This window comes from Ovis canadensis, chromosome 25 (assembly GCF_042477335.2).
Source record: "Ovis canadensis isolate MfBH-ARS-UI-01 breed Bighorn chromosome 25, ARS-UI_OviCan_v2, whole genome shotgun sequence".
Taxonomy (NCBI): Eukaryota; Metazoa; Chordata; class Mammalia; order Artiodactyla; family Bovidae; genus Ovis; species Ovis canadensis.
The window spans coordinates 44,159,201-44,186,413 of NC_091269.1; the positions used below are offsets into that span (position 1 = coordinate 44,159,201).

The window sequence follows — 27,213 nt, forward strand, 5'->3', positions numbered from 1 at the left end:
GACGTCACGTCCGGCCGACCAGCTACCCCGACCTCCCTCTGGCTCCCGCCTTCGCCCGCTTCCGGTCGTCGTCGTCGTCGCCGCTGCTGCCGCTGCTCCTGCTGCTGAGGCTGCTGGCGGAGGCCGGAGGATAGGGCGGCGGCGGCGGCGGCGGCTGAGAGGGCGGCGGCGGGAGCGGAGCGGGACGAGGGAGCCAGAGGAAGCGAGCGAGGAGCGAGCGGAGCGCGCCTAGCCCCGCCCGCCCTTCAGCCCGCCTGAGCAGCTGGAGCAGCCCGGGCCCTCAGCCGCCGCCGCCGCCCGCCTGCCCGCCCGCCGGACAAAGCCCGAGAGCCCGCGCCCAGAGCCATGTCCTCGTCCGCCGGCAGCGGCCACCAGCCCAGCCAGAGCCGCGCCATCCCCACCCGCACCGTGCCCATCAGCGACGCCGCGCAGCTACCTCATGACTGTTGCACCACGCCCGGGGGGACGCTCTTCTCCACCACACCGGGAGGTGAGCGTCGGCGCCCGCGCGGCCCGAGCGCGCCCGCGCTAACCTCCGCGGTGTCCCCGCACTTTCCCGCCACGGTCCTTTAACTCAGGGCGTATCCACTCTGGGCCGCTCGGGCCACCCCGGCTCCACCAAAGTCCCTTTCTTGGGGCTTCCCCCGAAACCCGCTAGAGACTGCTTTCGAGAACCTTAACTTCGCGTTCTCTCTCCCGCAACTCTGTTTAGTGCGTGCCTACTCTGGGAACGTGGCTGGCTCTCCTCTCGTGAAAAAAAAAGCCCCTGTTCCCGCTTCGTGGCAGGTTTACGCACTCGACCCAGTTTTCTCCTTCCCCCGCCCCTACTCTAGGGCAAATTCGTCTACACTTGGCTTTGCACTCGCTCCGCATTCCCTCTGCCTCTTACGTATAGTGTCTTTGTGCACACTGAAGCTTGATTTTGGAGCTGTCTCCCGGCCTTTTTAGAAAGGAAGTTGGGGCGAGTAGTTTGCTCCTGGGACCCTGCGATGACTTGTTTTGCTGCTTCTAGAACTCCAGGAGGGGGGAGGCTGGAATGCGGAGTTTGGAAGCCTCGCCCAGTGTTATCCTGCTTTGACAGCATTGTTTACTTCGCTGGACGAGGCCCCACGGGTGGGGGGAGTCCCCAGGCTGGCGGAGAAGTGATAAAATCATGCTCAAGTAATAGCCCAGGGAAAGGAGCGCTGGCAGCCTTGAGGGTAGAGTTTTGGTGGCGACGCCTGTGGAGGTAGGTGGAAGACGGGACCCTCCCCGGCGGGACTGCTTCATCCGGGGGAAGGGGCCGTGCAGAACGGGGTCACTGAGCACTGCTTTTCAAAGTGCGACCAAGACTGTTTACAAGGAAGAACACTGGGGTAGAGGTAAAGAGCCTGGAATTAATTGGTCACGGGAAAAGGGAGCTCAAAGGTTGCCTGTCCCCTGACTGGGCTTTCTCCAGAGGGAGAAGACTGGAGAGCGATCTTGAGGGACCTCATGAGGGGAATGGTGCTTCGTTTTTAACTTGGTTACTTAGTTTTTTGATGGTGGCCTCTGGCTAGAGGGTTGGGACTTTGCTGGCAGCCCTTGCTGTCTACGGGATTGCTAGCCTGGTTCCTGTGGGCTGGGCTCACCAGTTGTGCTCCAACCAATCCCTTGCTGTTAGGCCTGGGCCATTTTTTAATCATTGCACAATATCAAGACGGTAGAGTAAGATCTTGCAAACAAGGAATAAGAAATCTGTGGAGAGAGCTCTACAGAGGAATCCACCCAGGCGACTCTAGGGGTGGCGTGGCTGCCTTGGAATACTTTCAAATGATCCAGGCTGGACACGTTCATTGATATATGTGGAGAACTGGGCTTAAGGAAGTTTTAACTTTGTGGAACAGTGGAGTTTCTGGTGAGGTGGCTTACCTCATTGGAGAAACCTCCCTCCTGACCTCATCGGGTCAAGGCCAGCCTCTGAGCACGCCTTTTAATCGTGAAAGATTTGGCAAACCAGGATCTGCTCTCCATAGGTTGTCTTGAACTTGAGCTGACAGCGTTTAAGAAATGGATATTGTGTTCCGAGGTGATGGAAAGAAATTTATAACTTCTTCCAGAATTCCTTGTGAATTCTGTAATGCCTGTGCTTCCAGCAGTTTAGAACCAATGTCATAGTAGCAGATAATTATTTGCGGAAGGAACTAAACTTTTAGCTGTATATTAATCATTATTCCTCTGAGGGAAAAACCTCAGGGGCACCTTTAGGCATATTTGAAACACCCAAGCTTCTATGGTTTTAAAGTAAGGGCATAGTCTTTAAGTGTGCCTTAAAGATACAAGCCTATCTGATAGTCTGAATTAGTTCCTACAGTGTTTGGGAAAGATTCTGCCGGAAATACTGAATCATTTATCCTTCCTCCCTACATACATAATCCTCATCTACTTTCTCAAATATCACTTACCCTGTCTCCAGATGGTTTCTGCTTTTTAATTGCAGATTTAAATACTTAAATCTTAGCTCCTCTGTTACACAGAGCTGTTATTTATTAGTAGAGCACATTGTGATCTTTAAATTTTTAACACAAAGACCTACCTAATATGTTTATAAGATATAGCACTGTTGTGGTTGGATTTAAACACTGTTTTATAGCAGTTACCTCAGTGCCACCTAGATATGCAGTACTTACTGGTTTAATTCCCCCTCCCTTTGGAAAATTTCCAATTTTCTGATGATTTGTTCATTTCTTTTGTTACATTTCCCTCTCTTCTATGTAATTTTCTTTCCCTGAATCATGGTTATTGGTCACCTTTAGGCACCTGAATTGATGTGGTTAGGTATGTATCTTCAGTGAGTTATGTGGGTCCAGGGCAGTGCTTTGCACAAAAGGGGACCACAGACAAAAGTAGGAAATGCAGTCTTCACTCAGTGGTCTTAAAATCTTGGTGGTAGAAAAGCTTTTTAGTTCTGAAATGAAAAGCTTATAGAGCCAAGTGCTAAGTTACATATTTCAGACTTGGAAAACATTTAGAAAGTGATAGTAGGCTTGTATTGGAAATCTCTATTTAGTAGGAAGGAAGGGGATTAGAATTTCTTGTCTCAAGCTTCTAGCGTGTCATACACAGGTCAGAGCATTCTAGATAACCGCTGATGTGCTGAATGCCCTGTATGATCAGACTGGGCAGAGACGTTGACAACATGATGAACTTGCCATCTCCCCACAGAGGATACAGCTTACCCTTGAAAAGACTTCTCAAAATTGCCTTCTGTGGTTGGAAAATGAGAGTTGGGAAATGAAAACTTTCTGTAACCTCTTATATTTCCCATGTTTTTAGAAGCATACCCTTTTCTCATTATTAAGGAAGAACAAAATTTTTGACCAAGTTCAAAGCAAAACGCCCTTGGGTTTTTATTTTGTTTTGTTTTATCTGCCTTTGGAGGAATAGGGATGACATTTGGCTCATCCTTTGAGAAGCTGCTTCTAGCCTCAATGAAAGGTAAAGTTATTACAGTCTGCTTCACTTTTGTAACAGTCTGGTTAGCTGGAAAGGACCTAATGCTTTCCTTCTATAATTGAGAGAAATTGAGTAACTTGTTAGTGTCATACAGCTAATTAATGTCAGTTGGTAGTCTCAAACTTAGTGTCCTCATTCCTATTCCAGGTTTTTTCTCTGCTGTCTTAAGATGCACATTTTCCTAGGAAAGGAAGTTTGCAAACATTTAAGAAGGCTCTTCTACCTCTGGAATCCCAGATAATGTGATACTTTTTGCTACCTTATTATTTATTTATTTTTTAAATGAGTTTCGAACTGTCTCCTTGTTGAGAGGGTTGTGCTCTGGGGAATGAACAAAGAGACCTCTTTGAGCCTTTCTTCTTGCCTTACTTTTCCTGCCTAACATCCTCCTCAGCTGTGGAAAAGTATGCTGTGGCCTTAACGAGCGCCAGAGGGAACTGTTAGTCTGAAATCTTGTTCACACCCTTGCGCATCCTGTCTGCCAGCTGAAGAGTTGGCTCTAATTGGTTGGTTCCCTGAAGGCCATTGGAAGGGTCTGGGGATAAAGGAGAAGACAGGAAGAAAGGAAAGGAATCCACTTGGTGTGAGCCATAATAAAGTAAGAGTATTTGGGGAGAGTCCTGAGTGTTAATCTAGTTCCTTGGTTGGGAGAAGTGAATAGAGCTCTGTAGATATGGGGAAGGAAGGCTAGTTTCTCACTGTTATAAAGTTTCTAATACAGTGACCTGAGTTTATTCTAGCCAAAAATTTCTGAACCAGCAAATGTACTTGTTTGGCTCTGTAGTTTCAGTTTTTAACTGAAGTGCATGAAAAACATGTTGAAAGTTGTTCAGTCACTTTGCCTTGTGTTCAAGGAAGATGGCATTTACTTACCTCAGAGTAACAAAAATTAACATGTGTTGTCATTCCAGAGGAGATTTGGCTTTAGTCTCATATTCGTCAGCCACCAAAGTGTGTACCAGAAGATGTAGCTCAGTTTTGCGGTGGGTGCACATTTGTGCTGGGTTCGTGTTTGCCGATGAGAGGTTGCCCGGGGAAGGCAGCAGCCCTCGGCTGCAGGGTGGGCAGCAGTGTATTGTGTGGAGCGGAGCGCCTCTGCCTGCTCCAGGTGAGACACAACCTGATGAGGGAAGACGGAGCTCACCCAGGCTGGTAGTGCGCAACTCCCTTCTGCTCTCCCAAGGCCTACGGGTGAAACGTGCATCTGTAAGCTGGCACTGCTAGCGTTCTGCAAGGACTTTTTGAGGACTGATGTCTTAAAAATGATTTTATGGGAGGGGTCTTGCATGGTTTGGAGACAACTGTAGGCTTGACTACATGTGTGTGTGTGTAAAGATCATGTCCTTTCAATTTTTTGATATTCTGTCTTGAGTAAAATTCAGGCTTCATGGATTTGTATGGACAAAAAATATTTTGGTATGTGGACATGTCATAATCAATAACTAAGGACTGTCAGATTTTCTGTTTTTATATGGACTCAGCCAAAATAATTTTGGGAACTCAAATAGCTACAGTAATGAATATCAGAGATTCTTCACCGCCAATCAGCAGTAAAGACTGTGATGTGATTTAAAAAAGTAAGATTTGCTGATAAGACAGGGTAAAGTTAACGTGGGAAAACTAGTTCACCTGGTTGGAAAGAAGAAAGCAATTGGATAATTGCTTTACAGAATTTTGTTGTTTTCTGTCAAACTTCAGCATGAATCAGCCATAGGTATACATATATCCCTTCCCTTTTGAAGCTCCCTCCCATCTCCCGCCCCATCCCACCCCTCTAGGTTGATAGAGCCCCTGTTTGAGTTTCCTGAGCCTTACAGCAAATTCCTGTGGGCTATCTATTTTACATATGGTAATGTAAGTTTTCGTGTTACTCTTCCCATATAGCTCATCCTCTCCTCCCCTCTCCACATGACTAGAAGTCTATTCTCTGTGTCTATTTCTCCATTGCTGCCCTGAAAAATTTTTGAGTACCATTTTTCTAGATTCCGTGTATGTGCGTTAGAATACGATATTTCTGTTTCTGACTTAACGTCACTCTGTATAATAGGTTCTAGGTTCATCCACCTCATCAGAACTGACTCAAACGGGTTCCATTTTATGGCTGAGTAGGACGGGGGAGCCTGGTGGGCTGCCGTCTATGGGGTCGCACAGAGTCGGACACGACTGAAGTGACTTAGCAATGTTTCCATTGTGTGTATGTACCACAACTGCTTTATCCATTCATCTGTCGATGGACATCTAGGTTGCTTCCATGTTCTGGCTATTGTAACTAGTGCTGCAGTGAACAATGGGATACATGTGTCTTTTTCAATTTTGGTTTCCTCAGGTACATGCCTAGGAGTGGGATTGCTGGGTCATATGGTGGTTTTATTCCTAGTTTTTTAAGGAGTCTCCATACTATCTTCCATAGTGGCTGTATCAGTTTACATTCCCACCAACAGTGCAAGAGCGTTCCCTTTTCTCCACATCCTCTCTAGCATTTTTTGTTTGTAGACTTTTTGATGATGGCCATTCTGACCTGTGTGAGGTGATACCTCATTGTGGTTTTGATTCACATTTCTCTAGTAATCAGCAATGTTGAGCATCTTTTCATGTTTGTTAGCCATCTGTAAGTCTTCTTTGGAGAAACGTCTGTTTAGGTCTTTTCCCCACTTTCTGATTGGGTTGTTTGTTTTTCTGGCATTGAGTTTTATGAGCTGCTTTATATTTTGGAAATTAATCCTTTGTCAGTTGTTTCATTTGCTGTTATTTTCTTCCGTTCTAAGGGTTGTCTTTTCACCTTGCTTATAGTTTCCTTTGCTGTGCAAAAGCTTTTAGGTTTAGTCAGGTCCCACTTGTTTACTTTTGTTTTTATTATTTCTGTTACCCTGGAGGTGGGTCATAGAGGATCTTGCTTTGATTTATGTGATACAGGACTAGTTTTTAAAGGCCCTTTTCACCTGGTTCTCAGGCCACAGTTTGAAGCCAAAAGCTCAGAAATTTGTGAGTATTTATGTCTAAATAAATGGTCTTTTAGATCTTGAGGACATATGCCCTGATGAACTAAAGCTGTTCATGTCATTGAGTTCTTTTAAAAAGTAAAATGCTTAATAAACAAGAATCAGTAACTGAAAAATGCAAATTTTATAGATTCCTTGGTATTGTCTGTATACAAGACCACAGTCATCTATGCATAAAGATAGTTTTACTTCTTCCTCATTGATCTAGGTACCTTTTTTGTTTGTTTTCTTGCCTAATTGCCCTGGCTAGAACTGGAACCTTCAGTACAGTGTTGAACAAACATGGCAAGAGAATGAGAACAGATACCACTGACCTGTGCTTGGTATTAGGGGAAAACCTCCAGTCTTTTATCATTAGGTAAAATGGTAGCTATGGTTTTTCATCGATGCTCTTTATCAGGTTCAGGAAGTTCCCTATTATTCCTAGTTTGTTGATTATTTTTATTATGAAAGGAAGTTGAATTTTATCAAAGGCAGTTTTTTCTGTTGTATCTTTTGTAATGATCCTATGATTTTTGTTTTTTATTCTGTTGCTATGATGTATCATGTTAATTATTTTCAGATATTGAATCAACCTCTCATTCCCGGAGTAAGTACCATTAATTGTGGTATATAATCCTTTTTATATGTTGCTGAATTCTGTTTGCTAATATTTGGTTGAGGATTTTTGCATCTATATTCCTAAGAGATACTTGTCAGTTCTTCTTGTGGTATCTTTGGTTTTAGTATCAGTGTAATACCTCACTCAATTTTAATTTTTTAAAGAAATGGCCTGATGTTTATAGCAGGTGAGGACTGGTAAAGATAGACCATTGATTGCTCCCTAGGTTCCAAGGCCAGGCTCCTATCCATGGGATTTGCCGGACAAGAATACTGGAGTGGGTTGCCATTTTGTACTCCACGGGATCTTCCCGACCCAGGGACCAAACCCATGTCTCCTGCATGGCAGGCGGATGCTTTTCCACTGCGCCACCTGGGAAGTCCATTCTAAGAGGAACCTATCAAAAGTTTGCTAGGCTTGTGATTGATTTTTAAGATGTTATAATTAATGCTTTGGGCCTCAGAGAGGTGCTCATCTCATCACCAGCGAATGTTTATGTTAGAGTTGGGCTGCTTTTACATTGAAATGAAACCACTCTCTGGTCTGATAAGTTCCTCGAACCATAATGAAGAGGCAGCACGTAAATAAAGTGACCTAGACCAGTGATGTTCAGTAGGCTTTTGCCTCTTACGAAGTTTATTGATGAGTTCAGATTCCTTACTGTAAGTAGAAGATGTTGGTAGATATGTATTTTGCATTGTTTTTATTTTTATTTTTTTAAGTGCCCAAGAGGAGTGAACTGGGAGGAAAACAAGTGGGAATGAAGGCTAGGCTTGAATCTGCATACTCTCCCCATACCAAAGCAGTGAGCCCTCATTAATTATTAGCATTACAGAGGCTGAACCACAACATGTGTGAAATCTAATCCAAAGAGTTGATCCAGATTGCTGTCAACAGTCTGGCGCATCCAACCAGCATTTTCCTGGAACCAGAACCAGGCAGTTATTGTGAAGAAGATTTATTTCAAGACAAGTATTCAAACCTAAACAGATGTGGACATATTTGACATACTTTATTTTGATAGTCTTAAAATCAGTTGGCATTTATTTTAGATTAATTTGTGGTTTTGTATACCACTTTGTACCTGGTACTAACTTAAAAAGTCATTTGTTTCCAATCATTTTGTGGCCAGACTCAAGAAAGGCAGATTTGCTTAGACTGCCTTGCTGATTTGTGTTGGTCTCCTGACTCCTGTGTCACTCACTGTGTGACCCTTGAATGTTGTTTTCTCCATCTGTAAAATGACAGGCTTCCACCAGATGCTGTCTAAGGCCTCTTCTAACACAGAACCTTCTGAATAGGAGCATGGTCATTATCAATTTCCCTTTCAGCCTGGGTGTATGTTCTGCTCTTGCAGAGTCCTGTGTGATTGGGTAGGGAGCCATCCTTTGAATTAATGTCTTGGAAATCTTTGCTCCTGGTTATGAGAATTGCAGTTAACTCAAAGGACAGTAGAATTGACTTTTCACAAACCTTGGATGTCTTCCATTTGCCATAATTATTTATCCATACTAGGTTATAATATCCTCTGGCTCTAATTGTGCCTTTTGCTGATGTAAAAATTGTCCCTCTCTTGGTTTTATTAGCACTTTAGAGATTTGATGATTGTACACACTGAACGTGATTTGGCCACTGTCAGCCTCCCTGGAGGATACTGGGTCAAGCACCTTTTACCCTCCTCTGGGTTATCTGGTAGAGAGCTTTTAGGAGTCTGTTCCATCCAGAGCCTCCATGAAGAACAGATGTTTAAAACTGAAATGCATTTAAAATGTTTTCTAACATAGTCAAACACAGACCTTGTTAATTACCCTCCTAAGCTGGTAGAATAAAAAACAGAGAAAACCACTGTCTTTGTAAGTCCTTTCTGCATTTTTCACTTCTTATGTTCTCTTCTTACTATTGGGATGGAGGTGGGGAGAGCGAGAGAGGCAGACTACCTTTCTGAGTGTATTGGAAACACTTGTTGCTTGTTCGGAGCGGGGACTGGCAGTCCACTCCAGTATTCTTGCCTGGAGAAGCCCATGGACAAGGGAGCCTGGCATGCTGCCGTCCACGGGGTTGCGGGGAGTTGGACGTGGCTGACAGGCGCAGCGCATATGCGCTTCTGCTGCTTGTTCGTCTTGTGTCTGTTTCTGGTCTCTTGGTGAGCCTTTACGTGAGGCGCAGGTGGAGGCTGTTAGAAATTCCTAACGGAATACTGCGGTTACTTGCCAAGTGCTTTGTTGTTTTTTAAATTTCTAGATTTCCTCATGGCTCCAGTGTTAGTCTGTTTTATATATTTATACACACACACACACACACACACACACACATATATATATAAATAGTTACAAATACTTTTTTGAGTCACTCACCACCCCCAATTACTTATAATGGGGTTTGCTTTTTATTTCTAAAACACTTTCTGTTAATATTAAAAAGATAATTGTGTGTGGGGAGGCTTTAAACAAATTTATTTTCTTGTGTTTCTGAGGCCTAGAAGTCTGAAAGCATGTATATTTCTTATGTGTAAGTAACATAAAGTTTACATTTTAACCATGTTTAAGTATACAGTTCCATGGCAGTAAGCACATTCACATTGTCGTGCAGCTATCACCACCGTCCATCTCCAGGACTTTTTTCATCTTCCCAAACTGAAACTTTATACTCACTAGACAGTAACTCCCTATTACTTGCTTACCTCCAGCCACTGGCAACCATCATTCTACTTTCTGTGAATTCGACTAGTCCAGGTACCTCATATACACGGGATCAAAAGATACTGATCTTTTGTGACTGACTTGTTTGACTTACCAAATGCCTTCAGTATTCATGCAGTCACCCTGTTGTTTTTCTACCTATGAAAGTAAAGTTTAAAAGTCATATAGTGTTGTTAGTCAGTTCAGTTCAATTGCTCAGTCGTATCCAACTCTTTGCGACCACATGGACTGCAGCATACCAGGCCTCCTTGTCCATCACCAACTCTGAAGTTTACTCAAACTCATGTCCATTGAGTTGGTGATGCCATCCAACCATCTCATCCTCTGTTGTCCCCTTCTCCTCATGCCTTCAGTCTTTCCCAGCATCAGGGTCTTTTCTAGTGAGTCAGTTGTTCGCATCAGATGGCCAAAGTATTGGAGTTTCAGCTTCAACATTAGTCCTTCCAATGAATATTCAGGACTGAGTTCCTTTAGGATGGGCCGGTTGGACCTCCTTGCCGTCCAAGGGACTCTCAAGAGTCTTCTCCAGCACCACAGTTCAAAAGCATGAATTCTCCGGCACTTCATAGTCCAACTCACATCCATACGTGACTACTGGAAAAACCATAGCCTTAACTAGATGGATCTTTGTTGACAAAGTAATGTCTCTGCTTTTTAATATGCTGTCTAGGTTGGTCATAGCTTTTCTTCCAAGGCATAAGAGTCTTTTAATTTCATGGCTGCAGTCACCATCTGCAGTAATTTTGGAGCCCCCAAAAATAAAGTGTTTCCACTGTTTCCCTATCTATTTGCCATGAAGTGATCATCTCACATGCTAGTAAAGTAATGCTCAAAATTCTCCAAGCCAGGCTTCAGCAATGCGTGAACCGTGAACTCCCTGATGTTCAGGCTGGTTTTAGAAAAGGCAGAGGAACCAGAGATCAAATTGCCAACATCCGCTGGATCATGGAAAAAGCAAGAGAGTTCCAGAAAAACATTTATTTCTGCTTTATTGACTATGGCAAAGCCTTTGTGTGGATCACAATAAACTATGGAAAATTCCGAAAGAGATGGGAATACCAGACCACCTGATCTGCCTCTTGAGAAATCTGTATGCAGCTCAAGAAGCAACAGTTAGAACTGGACATGGAACAACAGACTGGTTCCAAATAGGAAAAGGAGTACGTCAAGGCTGTATGTTGTCACCCTGCTTATTTAACTTCTATGCAGAGTACATCATGAGAAACGCTGGACTGGAAGAAACACAAGCTGGAATCAAGATTGATGGGAGAAATATCAATCACCTCAGATATGCAGATGACACCACCCTTATGGCAGAAAGTGAAGAGGAGCTAAAAAGCCTCTTGATGAAAGTGAAAGAGGAGAGTGAAAAAGTTGACTTAAAGCTCAACATTCAAAAAACGAAGATCATGACATCTGGTCCCATCACTTCATGGGAAATAGATGGGGAAACAGTGGAAACAGTGTCAGACTTTATTTTGGGGGGCTCCAAAATCACTGCAGATGGTGATTGCCCCCATGAAATTAAAAGATGCTTACTCCTTGGAAGAAAAGTTACGACCAACCTAGATGGTATATTAAAAAGCAGAGACATTACTTTGCCGACTAAGGTCCGTCTAGTCAAGGCTATGGTTTTTCCTGTGGTTATGTATGGATGTGAGAATTGGACTGTGAAGAAGGCTGAGCGCCGAAGAATTGATGCTTTTGAAGTGTGGTGTTGGAGAAGACTCTTGAGAGTCCCTTGGACTGCAAGGAGATCCGACCAGTCCATTCTGAAAGAGATCAACCCTGGGATTTCTTTGGAAGGGATGATGCTAAAGCTGAAACTCCAGTACTTTGGCCACCTCATGCAAAGAGTTGACTCATTGGAAAAGACTGATGCTGGGAGGGATTGTGGGCAGGAGGAGAAGGGGACGACCGAGGATGAGATGGCTGGATGGCATCGCGGACTCGATGGGTGTGAGTCTGAGTGAACTCTGGGAGTTGGTGATGAACAGGGAGGCCTGGTGTGCTGCGATTCATGGGGTCGTAAAGAGTCGGGAACGACTGAACGACTGAACTGAACTGATGGGACCAGATGCCATGATCTTAGTTTTCTGAATGTTGAGCTTTAAGCCAATTTTTTCACTCTCCTCTTTCACTTTCATCAGGAGGTTCTTTAGTTCTTTACTTTCTGCCCAAAGGGTGGTGTTATCTGCATATCTGAGGTTATTGCTATTTCTCACAGCAATCTTGATTCCAGCTTGTGCTTCCTCCAGCCCAGCGTTTCTCATGATGTACTCTGCATATAGTATTATTAGGCTAATAACAAAAAACAACAGTCTAACATCCCATCTCATCTCTAGTTCCATTCCTGGAGAAACCATTTTAAACTCTTTCAGCTATTCTAGCATTTACCTCTGGATTTCTGAATAACATGATTTAATGCTATTTCTCAGTTTTAGATACTAATAGTTTTCTACTATGGAAAATGAGGATTTAAATTTAGGTAAATATTAAATCTGGATGTGAGTGACAGTATTGATTTCCAGCCCAACAGCTGTTGTCTCTTCTTTCATGCTACCCCGGATTTCCTCATTATTTTAAAAGTAGTAGTGTGCCAAGCCCCAGAAAATATACCCTGACTACACTGTGGCTTCCCCAGTGTTTGGAATGGTGGGCATCTGACTCAGCTCTGGCCTGATGATCATAGCGGGGAGTCCACTACGGTTTTATGAGAAACAATTTTCCTCCTTGATGAGGAAAGTCCCCTGAGAGAAGCCCTGTTTGACTCCACATTCTCCCTTCTTGCCTGGGATGTTGTTGGGAAGGCGCAGGTTAATCTCAGCCTTCTTGGAGGGTTTTGTCACCACCTGTTCAAGTGGGCAAGTTACTTAATTGTTTCTTATTCTGAGATGTTTATTTGCACGAGTGGCTGCTTAATTCTAGTTCTGGAAGCAGCCTTAAACAGTTCTATGGTCTGGGCTCTGTGAAAGTATAGTAACTACTACCCTTGTCAGTTAACTATATTACAGGGAACTTTGTCTAGGCAGTTTTGTATCAGGTTATACAATTTCTTGAGTGTATATAGCTTAATTATGGATTGATAATCATTTAAACTAAGCTTCTTGGTCTTGAAAGAGGCCCTTAGACTTGAATGACCTTTTTTCTGTACTAACCATCTTGGCAGGCATAATTTTGGATCTCATTTATTTGCCTCTTTTTCCTTGCCATTTGAAAATCACTAATTTTTAGATCAAAAAGTAGAAGCTTTTTCTCCTTACTCTCTGTTCTCCATCAAAAGGACTCAATTTTACTCTCATGTTTTCCTAGTAATGTCAGCATTTAGAAAATGCTAGGTCAGGGTACTAGATTTATCCGAATAACTGGTCACCAAGGAATGAAGAATGTGTGTAGATATCTAATGTTAACCTAGATCTAAAGATTCCTATTTGTTTTGAAATCCAAACATGAAGGCTAAAATATGCATGTTTTAAAAACAAAATAGAAAAAGGAAAACTGAACAGAGGCACCTGAAATGCAAAGCAAAATGCCAGTAGACTGCTGCTTTTACAGTTCCTGTTTGTAGTGATTTTACTGGTTAGCCACTGTTGCTATAAATAATATATTAATACCACAATTTCTTGATTTCTTAACATTAGAGGATACTGTTTACTCCCTGTTATGAAAATGAGGGATACGGGACACTTTCATTACTTTCTGTACTTCTTATTTCCTCCCCCCTCTCCATTTGCCAATGTCTATAAATTGTTGTATTGTTTTTGGTTCTTCCGAGTGGTTACCTTTATTGTTGTGTATTTTTGGCTGTGCTGGGTCTCCGTTGCTGTGTGGGCTTCCTCTAGTTGCAGCAAGTGGGGGCTGCTCTCTAGTTGTGGTGCATGGGCTTCTCCTTGCAGTGGTGTCTCTGATCGTGGAGCATGGGCTCTGGGGCACTCAGGCTTCAGTAGTTGAGGCATGTGGGCTCAGTTGTGGTTCCTGGGCTCTAGAGCACAGGCTCAGTTCTTGTGGCACATGAGATTACTTGGTCTGCAGCATGTGGGGTCTTTCCAGATCGGAGATCGAACCCATGTTTTCTGCATTGGCGGGTGGACCCTTTACCACTGAGCCACCAGGGAAGCCCTGGGTAGTTACCTTTAAAGCTCTATAATTGGTTACACATCTGTGTCTCAGTCTGTCAGTCTTAGCTCTCCACCGTATGAGATTATGGGGCTTCCCTGGTGGCTCGACAGTAAAGAATCTGCCTGCAGTGCAGGAGACTGGGTTTGATCCTTGGGTGGGGAAGACCCTCTGGAGGAGGGCATGGCAACCCACCCCAGTGTTCTTGCCTGAAGAATCCCAAGGATGGAGGAGCCCATCAGGCTGCCGTGCAGTCCATAGGATCGCACAGAGTCGGACTCGACTGAAGCAACTAAGCAGCAGCAGCATATGAGATTATACTGTCTGCCTGTCCTGCCTCTACTTCCCTGGTATGTCTACCTTTCCATTAGAGATTTACGGTCAACTTCTCTCGAGTTAGTTATGGATGCGTTGGTTGACATTGAATTAGGCTAACATAAATGTGACTGGCAGTTGAGATTGAATTACTGGAAGTTCTTGCTTCATAAGATGTGTCTGTGCATGCACATTTTTAAGAGACCCTGAATAGTTTAGGTTTTTAATTGTCCTGGAATTTATATAATTTCACAGTAAACACAGTATCAAAAAAGGGGAAAAAAGGGTTTTTTCCTAGCATTTTATTTATAGTCAAGTCTTAATGTTTTTCTTTTGATAGTTTTGTTTTTTTGAATATTAAATGCTTTTGAATTACACCATAGAATCCTTAGTCACTGACGGGTTGATTCCTTTCTTTTTGCCATATATCTGCAGCAACTTTTTTAGCTACCAGTGATCTAATATTCAAACACATGAAATACTGTGGTTTTGTATCCGTATTTTCCCTGGCCATATTTGAGAACATTAACAGCATCATTAAAGTCGTAATTCTTCAGAATGGCTTCTCTTCTGAATTATTTACTTTGTGTGTCCATTTAAAACCAAATGTAACTTAAAAATTCACTAAAAAACTGTTAAAATTAATTAATAAGTGAGTTTAGTAAAGCTTCAGAATACAAGATTGGTATACAAAACCCAATTGTGTGTCTTTCAATGAACAATCCAAAAATGAAATAAAATAATTCCACTTATAATAGCATAAAAATAATAAAACAGGTATAAATTTAACCCAAAAAAGGCATGAAACTTATGCTATGGGAACTGTATAACTAACATTCTTGAAATAAAGATAGACATTTATCTTTTAATGTCTATATAAATAGATGGTCCATGTTCATGGATTGGAAGACTCAATATTGTTAAGATGGTACTACTCCCAAAGTTTATCTATTCAAAGTACAGTCCCCATCAAAATCCCCACTGGCTTCTTTGCAGAAGTTTACAGGCTGACCCTAAAATGCATATATGGAACTTTAAGATACCGAAAATAACCTCAAGCAATCTTGAAAAAGAAAAACAATGTTAGGAGACTCACCTGGTTTCAAAAGTTGTTACAGATCTAGAGAGTGTATTAGTGTCATAAGGATACACATCGATCAATGGAAGCCCAGAAATAAACCCTTGCAATTATAGCCAATTGATCTTTGACAAGGACACTAAGACATTTAAATGGGAAATATCCAATAATAGTCTTTTCAACAAATTGTGGTGGTGCAGCTGGATGGCCACACACAGAAACCAGAGTTGGACCCCGTGACTCCAGGACCTAAATGTGAGCACTAATGCTGTAAAACTCCTAGAAGAAAACACGGGCACAAATCTTTGTGACCTTGGTTAGGCAAGTTTCTGAGATATGACACCAAAATCACAAGCAGCCAAAGAAAAAGACATAAATTGAACTTTATTAAAATTTAAAACTTTGAAAAAAAATTGAAAAGGCATCTCACAGGAGAAAATATTTCTGAATCATCTATGAATATGAAGCTTTTATACATGTGTATATGTAACTGAGTCATTTTGTTGTACACCCGAAACTAATATATGTACCCAGGAGTCTTATATACCCAGGAGTTCACACAAAATCTTGTACTTGAATGTTTACAGCAGCATTATTCAAAATGGAAAAAACCCAGATGTCCTTCAATGGACAGATTGATAAAATGTGATATACATTAATACAGAACATTATCTGTCAATAAACATAAATTAAGTACAATTGACCCTTGAACAACGTGGGGGTTAATCCACGGGTTACGTATCATTGGCCCTCGGCATCCATGGATTCAGCCAACACGGACTGTATAGTGCTGTAGCACTTACAATTGAAAAAGTGCTAACTTGCATTGTTTAAGGATCAGCTGTACTGATAAATGCCAAACACGAATGAATCCTAAAAACCCGCAAGTGAAAGGAGCAGTCACGGAAGGTCACATATTACATAATTGCACCTATGCCACCTCCTGCGAAGAGTTGACTCATTGAAAAAGACTCTGATGCTGGGAGGGATTGGGGGCAGGAGGAGCAGGGGACGACCGAGGATGAGATGGCTGGATGGCATCACTGACTCTTTTTATTTTTTCTTAATAAAGTCTTCTGCTTGGAATTTGAAAAACAAATTTGCAGTGAAAGTGCCACTAAGTTTAGTAGATAACTCATGCATTTTCTAAAATATCTGCTGCTAAAGTCACCCAGTAGTTAACTCATTATTTTATTTATTTTTTTTAATTTTTATTTTTACTTTATTTTACTTTACAATACTGTATTGGTTTTGCCATACATTGACATGAATCCACCACGGGTGTACATGCGTTCCCAAACATGAACCCCCCCCCCCAACCTCCTTCCCCATAACATCTCTCTGGGTCATCACCGTGCACCAGCCCCAAGCATGCTGTATCCTGCGTCAGACATAGACTGGCGATTCGATTCTTACATGATAGTATACCTGTTACAATGCCATTCTCCCAAATCATCCCACCCTCTCCCTCTCCCTTTGAGTCCAAAAGTCCGTTATACACATCTGTGTCTTTTTTACTGTCTTGCATACAGGGTCGTCATTGCCATCTTTTTAAATTCCATATATATGTGTTAGTATACTGTATTGGTGTTTTTCTTTCTGGCTTACTTCACTCTGTATAATCAGCTCCAGTTTCATCCATCTCATCAGAACTGATTCAAATGAATTCATTTTAACGGCTGAGTAATACTCCATTGTGTATATGTACCACAGCTTTCTTATCCATTCATCTGCTGATGGACATCTAGGTTGTTTCCATGTCCTGGCTATTATAAACAGTGCTGCGATGAACATTGGGGTACACGTGTCTCTTTCAATTCTGGTTTCCTCGGTGTGTATGCCCAGCAGTGGGATTGCTGGGTCATAAGGTAGTTCTATTTGCAATTTTTTAAGGAATCTCCACACTGTTCTCCATAGTGGCTGTACTAGTTTGCATTCCCACCAACAGTGTAGGAGGGTTCCCTTTTCTCCACACCCTCTCCAGCATTTATTGCTTGCAGATTTTTGGATCACAGCCATTCTGACTGGTGTGAAGTGGTACCTCATTGTGGTTTTGATTTGCATTTCTCTAATAATGAGTGATGTTGAGCATCTTTTCATGTGTTTGTTAGCCATCCATATGTCTTCTTTGGAGAAATGTCTATTTAGTTCTTTGGCCCATTTTTTGATTGGGTCGTTGGCATCACTGACTCAACGAGTTGGTGATGGACAGGAAGGCCTGGCGTGCTGCGATTCATGGGGTCGCAAAGAGTCAGACACGACTGTGCTACTGAACTGAAATGCCTAGCATAGGCAGCTCTATAGAGACAGAAAACAGATTACTGGTTGCCTAGGCTGCCGAGGGTGGAGGAAAGTGGGGAGGGGCTGCTAAATGTATATGGGTTATCTTTTGGAGAGGATTATAGTGTTCTAAGGTTGTGGTGGGAATTCTCTAGTGGTCCAGTAGTTAGATTTGGCTTTTTCACTGCTATGGCCTGGGTTCAGTTCCTGCTTGAGGATCTAAGATCCCACAAGTCAATGTGTTGCAGTCAAAAGCAAGCAAGAAAAAGACTGTGGGGATGGTTGCACAATTCCAGGAGTATACTAAAATCTGTTGAATTATACACTTTGAGTTGTACGTGAATTATATCTCAAGGCAGTAAAAAATATTTTTTATTGCCTCTGCACAGTAATAGGAGTTTGTCAGACTTCCTATTACACCCGGCATGTTTAGGTTGAATCTACTGCTTATTTTCTGCTTGGTTCATTTACAGTGCTTTAATGTTTATGCTGTTGCTGATCTATAATTTAGAAATAGAAAGCTTGCTTTTATCCTGTGCTCTTTTTTCACCATCTCACCCCAAGAGTTTCTGAGTTTAGTACACTACAGAAGTAAGAATAATCTTGTTCTGACTTGCAGCATGAATGTTAGTAAGAACATCTCACAGTAAAAATCTCACTCTTCTGAAACCTAGCCATGAATAAAAGGTGGGCGGAGGGTGGGGGGGTGTTGCTGGTGACAGAACAAAATCCATCCACTGAAGCTGCTTCCCTTAGATCATGCGAAAACCATCAGGCTCCTTCCCAGCCTGTTGGCTCTTACTTTACGTAGTGTTGGAATCAGATCACCAATTTCCAAACCCCACGGATTAGACACATTAAGTTAGAATGAGTGTAAAGCATGTCCTGTAGATTGACTTGTGCTCTCCCTATTCATATATCGACACACTGACCCCCACAATGTGATATTTAGAAATGGGGCTTGCTTGCTAAGTCATTTCAGTCGTGTCCGACTCTCTGTGATCCCATGGATTGTAGCCCACCAGGCTTCTCTGTCTATAGGATTCTCCATGCAGCAACGCCGGAGTGGGTTGCCTTTTCCTTCTCCAAGGAATGGGACCTTGGGAGGTAATTAGGTTCAGGTGAAGTCCTAAGGGTGGGGCTCTCACAGTGGGATTAATACCCCAGCAGAAGAGACACTTGCTTTCCTCTCCCTCATAAGAGGACACAGTGGGAAGGTGTCAACGTGTCTGGAAGAGAGCGCTCAGCAGAGACACACTAAACTGGTGTCTTTGTCTTGGAAATCTCAAGAGCTGTTAGGAAATACATTTCTGTGTAAGACACCCAGTTCCATGTGTGGTATTTGATTATGGCAGCCAAACTGACTTAAGACATGGAAAAAGATGATTCTTAGCCAAACAGTGAGGGAGGAGACAAGGAAACTGGTGGGGAGGGCCGCAAGCACAGCCTCAGCTTTCTAAATCCTGTTTGGTCTAAGGAGAATACAGATCATCAGCTGAATAGGCCCTGAGACTTCCTAGGTCACAACATAGTATAATAAATGAATTTCATACTCACCCTGATTCATCGAGAAAGGGTTGGATTGTTCCCTGTTTAAGGTGGTAAAAAGTTGTAAAATTTGTATTAGAAAACTTTCCATCCTAAATAATTCAAACTTGACCTAAGTTTTCTGCTCTCCAGAATGATTCATTCTTCATAATTTCAGCTGCCTTTTTGAACTGTTACTAGTTCTTATTTTTCAAAGCAAAGAAAGGGATGGTAACTTTTTACTTTCATTGGTGTAAAATTATATTTGAAACAGGATATAACACTTCCGTCTTCTTTAAACCCTGTTTTCCAGGAACTCGAATCATTTATGATCGAAAGTTTTTGTTGGATCGTCGCAACTCTCCTATGGCTCAGACCCCGCCCTGCCATCTGCCCAATATCCCAGGAGTCACCAGCCCCGGCACCTTAATTGAAGACTCCAAAGTAGAAGTCAACAATTTGAACAACTTGAACAATCATGACAGGAAGCATGCAGTTGGTAAGAGATGCTGGTGTTAGGGACCAAAAGATAGCCCTGGGATTCAAGTCAGTCTGAAAAAATGGTGATGCTTCAGTTATAACTGATGTTCAGTCATACATCTCTGAGGTTCCCCCACTGCCCTCACCAAGACTTACTGAGATGTTCTGGAAACCCGAGTTCTAAACCATAGCCAAATCTAATCTAGGAGAGGGGTGGGGGTGAGGAAGAATCCAAAATCAGGGGATGGTGAATCCCAAAGATGACTTCTTGAACCTGGGCTTTGTTGGACTAGGTATAACACACACACACAAAGCAGAATTTAATAACTCCCATGTCCATCATCCTCAGGAAATAGACCTTGCTTCTTATAAGGAGAATGTCTTTTTTATGGTATAGGGAAAAGCAGTATTGTTTTCACCCCATTTTCAGGACAGCCTTTTTCAGTAAACACAGACCCCTCCCCCTCCCTGCACACACACACACGTTTAGCATTAATAGTAAGTCCTGTCCATGTCTGTGGAAATGGCCAGCTCCTGAAGCACACCTTGGGCTGCACTCCATGGCCCTTGTACGTGAGCCAACTTTCTACTTTCTCAAATTGCAAAGGAGTTTTTGATGGACAGAGTGTCATTCCAAGCAGGGCTAAAAGTTCAGAGCTTCCAGAAGAGTGTGCTGACTCAATAAATGGCCAGGAGTTCTCTAGAAGCTCCCGTTTGGTCAACCTCGGACAAAGGAGAGTGAAACCTGGAAAGTTTTCCCATATTGCTCCTGCCCATGGGTGATGTGACTGCCACCCTTTTGTTGCCCCCCAGATTGAAAAGACCAGCCAAGGCAGAGCAGAATAGTTGTTGCGAGGCTACAGAGAGTGGGACAGTTTGGATTCTTTTTTGACTCTTGTGCAGAGAGAATGTTAGTTAAAATTGTTTTGCTTTTCCTTTTTGTGCCCAACTTTTCCTTTTCTTCATTCTAACCAGGGGATGATGCTCAGTTTGAGATGGACATCTGATTGTCCTTCGAGGATCAGAAGAAAAGCAGCAACACTGATACACGTGTGTACCTGATTTGGCTGATAGGATCATCGATGCAAAGACAGAAGAGGCAGTACCAGCAATCCCCGTTGCTGTCTCCTCCCCCTCCTCCTTCCCCTTGTGCCAAAGGATGCAAAGATGAGCTGCATCTGACCATTTCTTCTCCCTGTTTCCTGTTCCCCTTCCCAGTTAGACAGTTAGATTGAAGACTCTTGACATATTTCTGTAGAACTAAGCAGCCCACAGAGGAAAACAGTTAAACTCTGGTTCCCCTCCTCCGCCCCCCCTTTTTTTTTAATCCAAATCCAGTATCAACCTACTAATAACTGACTGGCTGGGGAGTCTGGGGAAGTGATACAGAGGTTTGATGGGTTCAGCATCATTCCTCTTCTTACTCTCTCTCCTCAACTGTCCTGCCCAGGTTTCAGTCTTACAAGAGCCTAGGTTTGGGTGTCTTGAAAACCACTGGAGGGAAATGGTAAACAGGAAGAGAGCTGCTTTCCCTTTTACTTTGCGGTGTTTGTCCTTGGGGAGAGTACACAGTTTGTACAACTCTAGTAGCATTACCCTGGGGCACTGTTTTGAGGTCCACTTCCCCTCCTTCTGGGAGGAATGTATTCTGTCTTTAGTATCATAGTTCATCTTCCTGGTCCGTCTCTTCGCACAGCTGTGCAGACATTTCTAATTCTGCATCAGAAGGGAGTCCTGTGCCACCAGTTGTTCTTGCTCCCCTTCTCCCATCCCTCCCTGCTTGCATCTTGTTGCCTGTGGTCCTTTTGTATCCTGAGCTATCCAGGTGGTTTCTCCTGCTCCTGAGCAGGTCCCTTCCACGGGACAGAAGCACTTTGGATAAGGCCTAACAGTATACTCTGCAGGATGATACCCAAGAATGACCTCGGAAGACACTGAACCACTTGTGTACCTTACCCAGGCTCAGTAGTCATTGTTTCTTAGTCCAATGAGCATCGTGCTATTTATTGTCTCTGATTTCTGAGTTTAAAGTTAAACACTTTAAGAGTGTTCTTAGCAAAGAACTACACTTTTTTCCTTTGTGGACCTGCTTTGTTTGGCTGCTGAGATAGATAAGCATGGGCTTAAAAATGTGTTCCTTCCATTTTCTTGCCCTTCCCATGGTACTCTGAATTCCCTTGTCTTTCCCTACCTCCTTCCCTTTTCTCTGCCAGGCCATTTTTCAAATGTACATCCAAGATACCTCACCTGTTGGTATCTGATAAGATCTGTCTCTCCTCTTATCTGAGGAGTGACCTTTTATTTTTAAGATGAGTACAGACCTATTTTTAGATATGTTTTCAGTACAGTTTTGAGCAGCAACTTTTTAATTATACATCTTCCGGTGTTAGGAAGGTGAGAACTGTTCCTTGGTGAGTCTGCTGTTCCATGTCACCAGCCCTTGTCTCCCCCAGTCCCTTATGAGCTTGTTCCTCTCGCTCTAGTGTTGGCTGTGCATGTTTGGAGTTCGTAGTGGGTGGACTGTGAGACTGGACCATTCTGCTTTCCCTGGGTTGTTCATGGTAGCCTCATTCTCTCCCTTTATCCTCTGCTGCTTCATTCCCCACCCCTTGGTCCTGACTGTTGACTGGCGTGGGAATCCTGGGAGAGTGACTCCCCTCACGGAAAGACACGTAAAATAGCCACTGGTGTCTGGGAATTTGTGGTTGGATTTGGTGCTCCGAACCATCTTTTTAAGAGATGAGATACCAGGGTGAGAGTACCAGGCCAACTGGCTAAGATGGAAAGCTGTTTTTCTTTTGAACTCTGAAAAGACCCTGTTTGCAAATACATTTTAGAAGAGAGGAAGGATGTCTGAGGAACTTTGTTCTGTTTTCTGCTACAAAATGTGAATTGTTTAAAGAGTGAAACCTTTTGTGATGGTTGATGTCTCAGGAATAAGCTGGATCTCCACGGTTTTGGAGATGCTTTCAGTCTCAAGAATTGATGATCAGAAAAATATTTCTTGCTTTTTAATGTATCTCTGTTCTGATTTTTATTAAACTCCAGATTTCACTATACTTACTCTTGGAAAAACTTAAGGTGTGTTGGTAATTTGCATGACAAGCTTGCACAGGACTTCATTGTCCCCTGGGAGCTTGATTCTTTGGGAATGAAGCTTTTCCTTCTCCACATCACCTGGAACGTGACTCCACTACAGCGAGTAGTCAGTCTGTCAGTGAGCAGAGTGAGTGCCCTGTTGGGTCTTTACTGCTGCGTGTGAAAACTCGGCTCCCTCACTGAATAGTGGGAAACTAAAACACCAGCTTGAGTAGTCTCAAGATGCTATGATCCCCTTTGTTGCTATCTTGAGGAGTCTGCACTTGGCCTCCTAATCAGAGGCTGTATTTCTGGTATGTCTTGGAAGCATCAGCTGTATAATACAGCAGCTGCCCATCTTGTAGGCATCTCTGTTAGGATCTCCATAGCGCTTGGTGCAGTTCTTTCCTGGAGGCCCCTGGATTTACCTTGGCCTCCATAAATCGGCCTTTTAAAGATAATCTCACAAGGCAGTAGATAAAACTTTCAACAGAGGCATGCGCCATGCCTCATAAAATCATTTTTCAGGGCAAGCCAGAATCTAGTAGGTGGTTTACTCCTGGGTGTGTTTGTGTGCTCAGTAGCTCAGTTATGTCTGACTCTTTGTGACCCCACCAGACTCCGCTATCCATGGGATTTCCCAGGCAAGAGTACTGGAGAGGGTTGCCATTTCCCACTGCAGGGGATCTTCCCGACCCAGGGATTGAACCCCCGTCACTTGCATCTTCTGCATTAGCAGGTGGATTCTTTACCACTGAGCCACCTGGGAAGCCTCCTGAGTGTTTGGAAGGAATCATCTACAGTTAAAGCCCTAATCTATCTGGGCCTTTTCCTGGAGAGGGAACACCCTTAGGGTATCATGTGAGTGAGACGGTTCTTAAAATCTTATTAATTATTTTTACTTTTCTCCTTAGGGGAAAACCATGTTTCTATACTTCTGGGGACAATCCATCTTAATGAGAAATGACCTCCTCCCTCCAAATTCCAGCAGAAGATGTGCATTCTCATGGTTCTACCTCCTTCATAGTGTGGTGACTTGAGTTCACCACTCTCTCGAATCCTGTGTAAATAGCTACTGTGTTCTGTAAAGCACAGTGTAGAGAAGCCAGCTTCTAGCTATTAGGCTTCCAAGCCAAGGGTTTTATCTTTCATCTTTCTTAGCTATTGCTATTTAACAGGTTATCCCCAAACTTAAAATCTTTTTAGAGCAATTATCTGTCAGTTTCTGTGGTTAGGACCTGGGAAGCAGCTTAGCATGGTGGTATTGGCACCATAGGAAGTTGCAGTCAAGACTTCAGCAGGGTCTGCAGTCACTTGGGCCTTGAGAATCCACTACTGGGCTCTCTCTCTGAGCAAGATGCCTCAGTCTCTTCCTGTGTGGGTCTCTCCAGGGCAGCACGAGTGTCCTCACAGCATGGCAGTTGGCGTTGCCTGAGCACACGATCCCAGAGAGGGCAAGGAGGAATCTGCAGTGCCTTTTACGTCAGTCTTTGAAAGCAAATCATCATACCTTCCTATCCCATTCCTTAGAAGTAAGCCACTAAGCCCAGCTACACTCAAGGGAACTGGGGTTACACCCCATCTAGTGAATGGAGCAGTGTCAAAGAATTTGTGGATATACCTTAACATGACCCCTCCCCCAACAGGGTGAAACTAGATCAGCAGGAAGGGCTAGGTTTAAACTAGATGCTATACTGAGAGAGGTGTTGTTGCTGAGAATAGTTCTCTAAGATGTACATCAACAAACAGATGAAAAATGGACTGTCCGTGACCATCTGCCAGTTTTGAGAGAGTTGGCAAGAAATGGCAATTTCCAGGGTAATTGAACATTTTCCTGTTGTATGCTACCAGTGGCCCAAGGATACTTAAGTCCTTGACTTGATACCTCTAAAAGACAATACTGCTTGCTCGCTTTCTCCTTTAGCCAGGAATTGACAAAGGGCATTGGATCCTTCTCGTTGACCCATTCAAATGGATCAGTCGGGGTTGTCAAACAAAGGGAGCAAACATGAATTAGATGGTGGGTTACTGGGCTGAGGAATAGCTAACCATTCAGATTCAGAGTAACAAAGCTGATAGTATCCAGAAGCCAGGTCTGCACCAGTTAGTGCTTGGCACCTGCTCTCTCAAACCACGCCATCTAAAGCAGACTGGGGTCAGGTCTCCCACCGAAAAATCCACCTCAGTAAATGGGGAGGACATCTGGGAATATAAGAGATATCTGTCTGTGCTTGATCTTTACATCCAGTATAAGTTAACTGCACACCTGCCTCACCCTGGGCTTCTTAATGGAAGCAGGTTCTTAAAAAGAACCAATCCTGTCTTCACCCTTGAGAGAAGCTTCGATGAAGCTTTGTCGGTTTGGCACATTTTTAGTGAATGTCTGTTCTGTGTCCCTGGCACCGATGCCAAGATTTGGGGGATTTCAGACATCTTAAGGATGCAAATTCTTGAGATTTACACTCTGACACTTCCCAGCATTTTCTTATCTATAGCCCTGCTTGCTTTAGAGTATACTTGAATAAAAAGCAATGCTGCTAAGGCAGCTATTTAAAAAAAGAAGAAAAGGTACTTCTAGAAGTAAGAAACTTGTCTTTAAAGCACCTTCAAACGAAATTTTTTACTTCTGATTTTAAGGTGGAGTCAAAATAGATGGTCTTTATTTTTGCTGTCTGGGTTACCAGCTCTTTGCATCTCTCAGACCTCAACTTCCCAGATCAGACATTTCCTGCTAGATGTGTGGGCTTTACCCCAGAGGCTGTCGCTCAGCCAGTGCCTGCTTTGCATCAAGGCACCTGGTGTAAGGTGCTCATTGTATTGGCGGCAATATTCCAGAAACAGTCCTTTTCTGTTCTCATCTTGGAGACTTGCAGTATCAGTATCCCAGTGCTTGTCTCTCTGGGTCAGAACTTACCTGTCTTAGCATGTCTCTGGACTATATGCACATGGGCAGCTATTTATTAATCTGCGAAACCCAATCTCTTACCTATGCATGGCATCTAGGAGGGGTTAGTGTCTGTTTTAAAGAAGCAGTGTTTACTTGGGAGGGCAGTTTCTGTCTGGACTTCACAGGGGGCATAGTGACCATACAGTGGTACCCCTACCACCACCAGCTTCTTTACCTCCCAGCTTTAGATAAGACATGACATTAAATCTTGAGGCAGCTGGGTCACAGTTATTTAGAATGCCTACACCCCAGGCACAATTCTTGTTCTAGTCGTGTTTTCCCAGTTGAGAGTTGGGGTTTCCCTGAGCCTAGCTCATGACATTTCTGACGAGTCTAAGGAATGATAGCAGTTCATGTCACCTTGCCTACCCTGCGGAATTGACATTTCTTTCTCTGGATGGGCCTGGAAGTTGATACCTTTTGGCAAAGCTTAGATTTAGGAGAAGTCTTTCAAGTCCCTTTTCAGATGATCTGTGGTGTCTCTTTGCTTCTTCAGCCTGCAGCCCTGGCAGACGATACTGCCTGGATCCTGAATGGAAAATAGTACTGAGATGAAACACATCCTTAGGGTATTTAAACTTTCACTCTGCCACCTTCCAACGAGTGGGAGGCCGGCAGAGAGATGCTGCAATGCTTGAAATTTGGCCACATTGAAATTTCCAAAGGGAGCTCTTGCCGGTGCTTAAAACCAAAATCTCTGGACATCCTGAGATTGCGTGAATCTAGCGGGGTATCTCTTCTTGCCTGCAGTGTACCCTTTTCCTGTCCCATCTTAATCTTTAAAAAAAAAACCAACCAAGCCCAGGCCAAGGGTCATTTTTACTTGAAACCAGGAGAGGTGGGGAGGAACACTAGAGCTGAGGAGTGAGCTGTGTGGTGAGGCGTCCTGCTCCTGGTGTCTGTCTCAGTCCATGAAGACTGTGAGCCAGTGCCTTTCCTTCACCTGGAGACGGAACCCATCTCTTCTCACCTGGGTGAGGAGACCCTCTGCTACCCAGGGGTAAACCGACACCCACATGTTCGGGTGTCCACTTTAAGCATCTTTAAAATATTTTATATGTTAAAATGAAATGCCCTTCCCTGTCTTTGTGCCACCAGTGGCCCGGTTCTATCCATTCTGAGTGGAAAGTGGAGACTGCCAGCACTCTCCTTGGTCTTCCCTCCGTCTCCTTCAATGTGGGTGTCCCCTTTCCCCTCTGTCCGTCTCACTGCCGTGGATGGAGAGCAGAGGGCACCGTGCAGTCCTGAGGCAGCCCTGTGTGACTCCATGGTCAGGTTTTCGTTTCTGATTTTCCTAACTGTCCTTACAAACCAGCAAGTGTTTGGAAATTACGGAAAAAATTAAATTTTCACCAACGGTTGCTGTTACAGTTGAATCAATAAAGATCTTGAGTATCAATTTGGTGTTTTAATTGTTTGTTTTTTTAAAATTTCAGGTGAAATCCTGTTGACACATTTTGGGCACCTTGGCTGATAAGGAAGATGGGCAAAGGCAGTTGGCCACTTCACGTCTCAGTTCCATCATTTACAAAGCACTTCCTTTGTCCGTCTGGCCCTGTATGTGCCAGGAGGTGATGTGTCCCTTCCCCAAGGAGCTTGGAAGTGAACACGTACATGCT

General features: G+C 43.4%; 1 protein-coding gene across 1 annotated transcript; it reads left to right on the forward strand.

The window, feature by feature from the left end:
• EIF4EBP2 (eukaryotic translation initiation factor 4E binding protein 2) lies at positions 1-26,993 on the forward strand. Its single transcript, XM_069572405.1, has 3 exons — positions 1-490; positions 19,403-19,588; positions 20,545-26,993. The coding sequence occupies exons 1-3, from the start codon at positions 346-348 to the stop codon at positions 20,574-20,576; spliced, it is 363 nt and encodes a 120-aa protein (XP_069428506.1). The 5' UTR covers positions 1-345; the 3' UTR covers positions 20,577-26,993.
• The last annotated feature ends 220 nt before the right edge of the window (positions 26,994-27,213 follow it).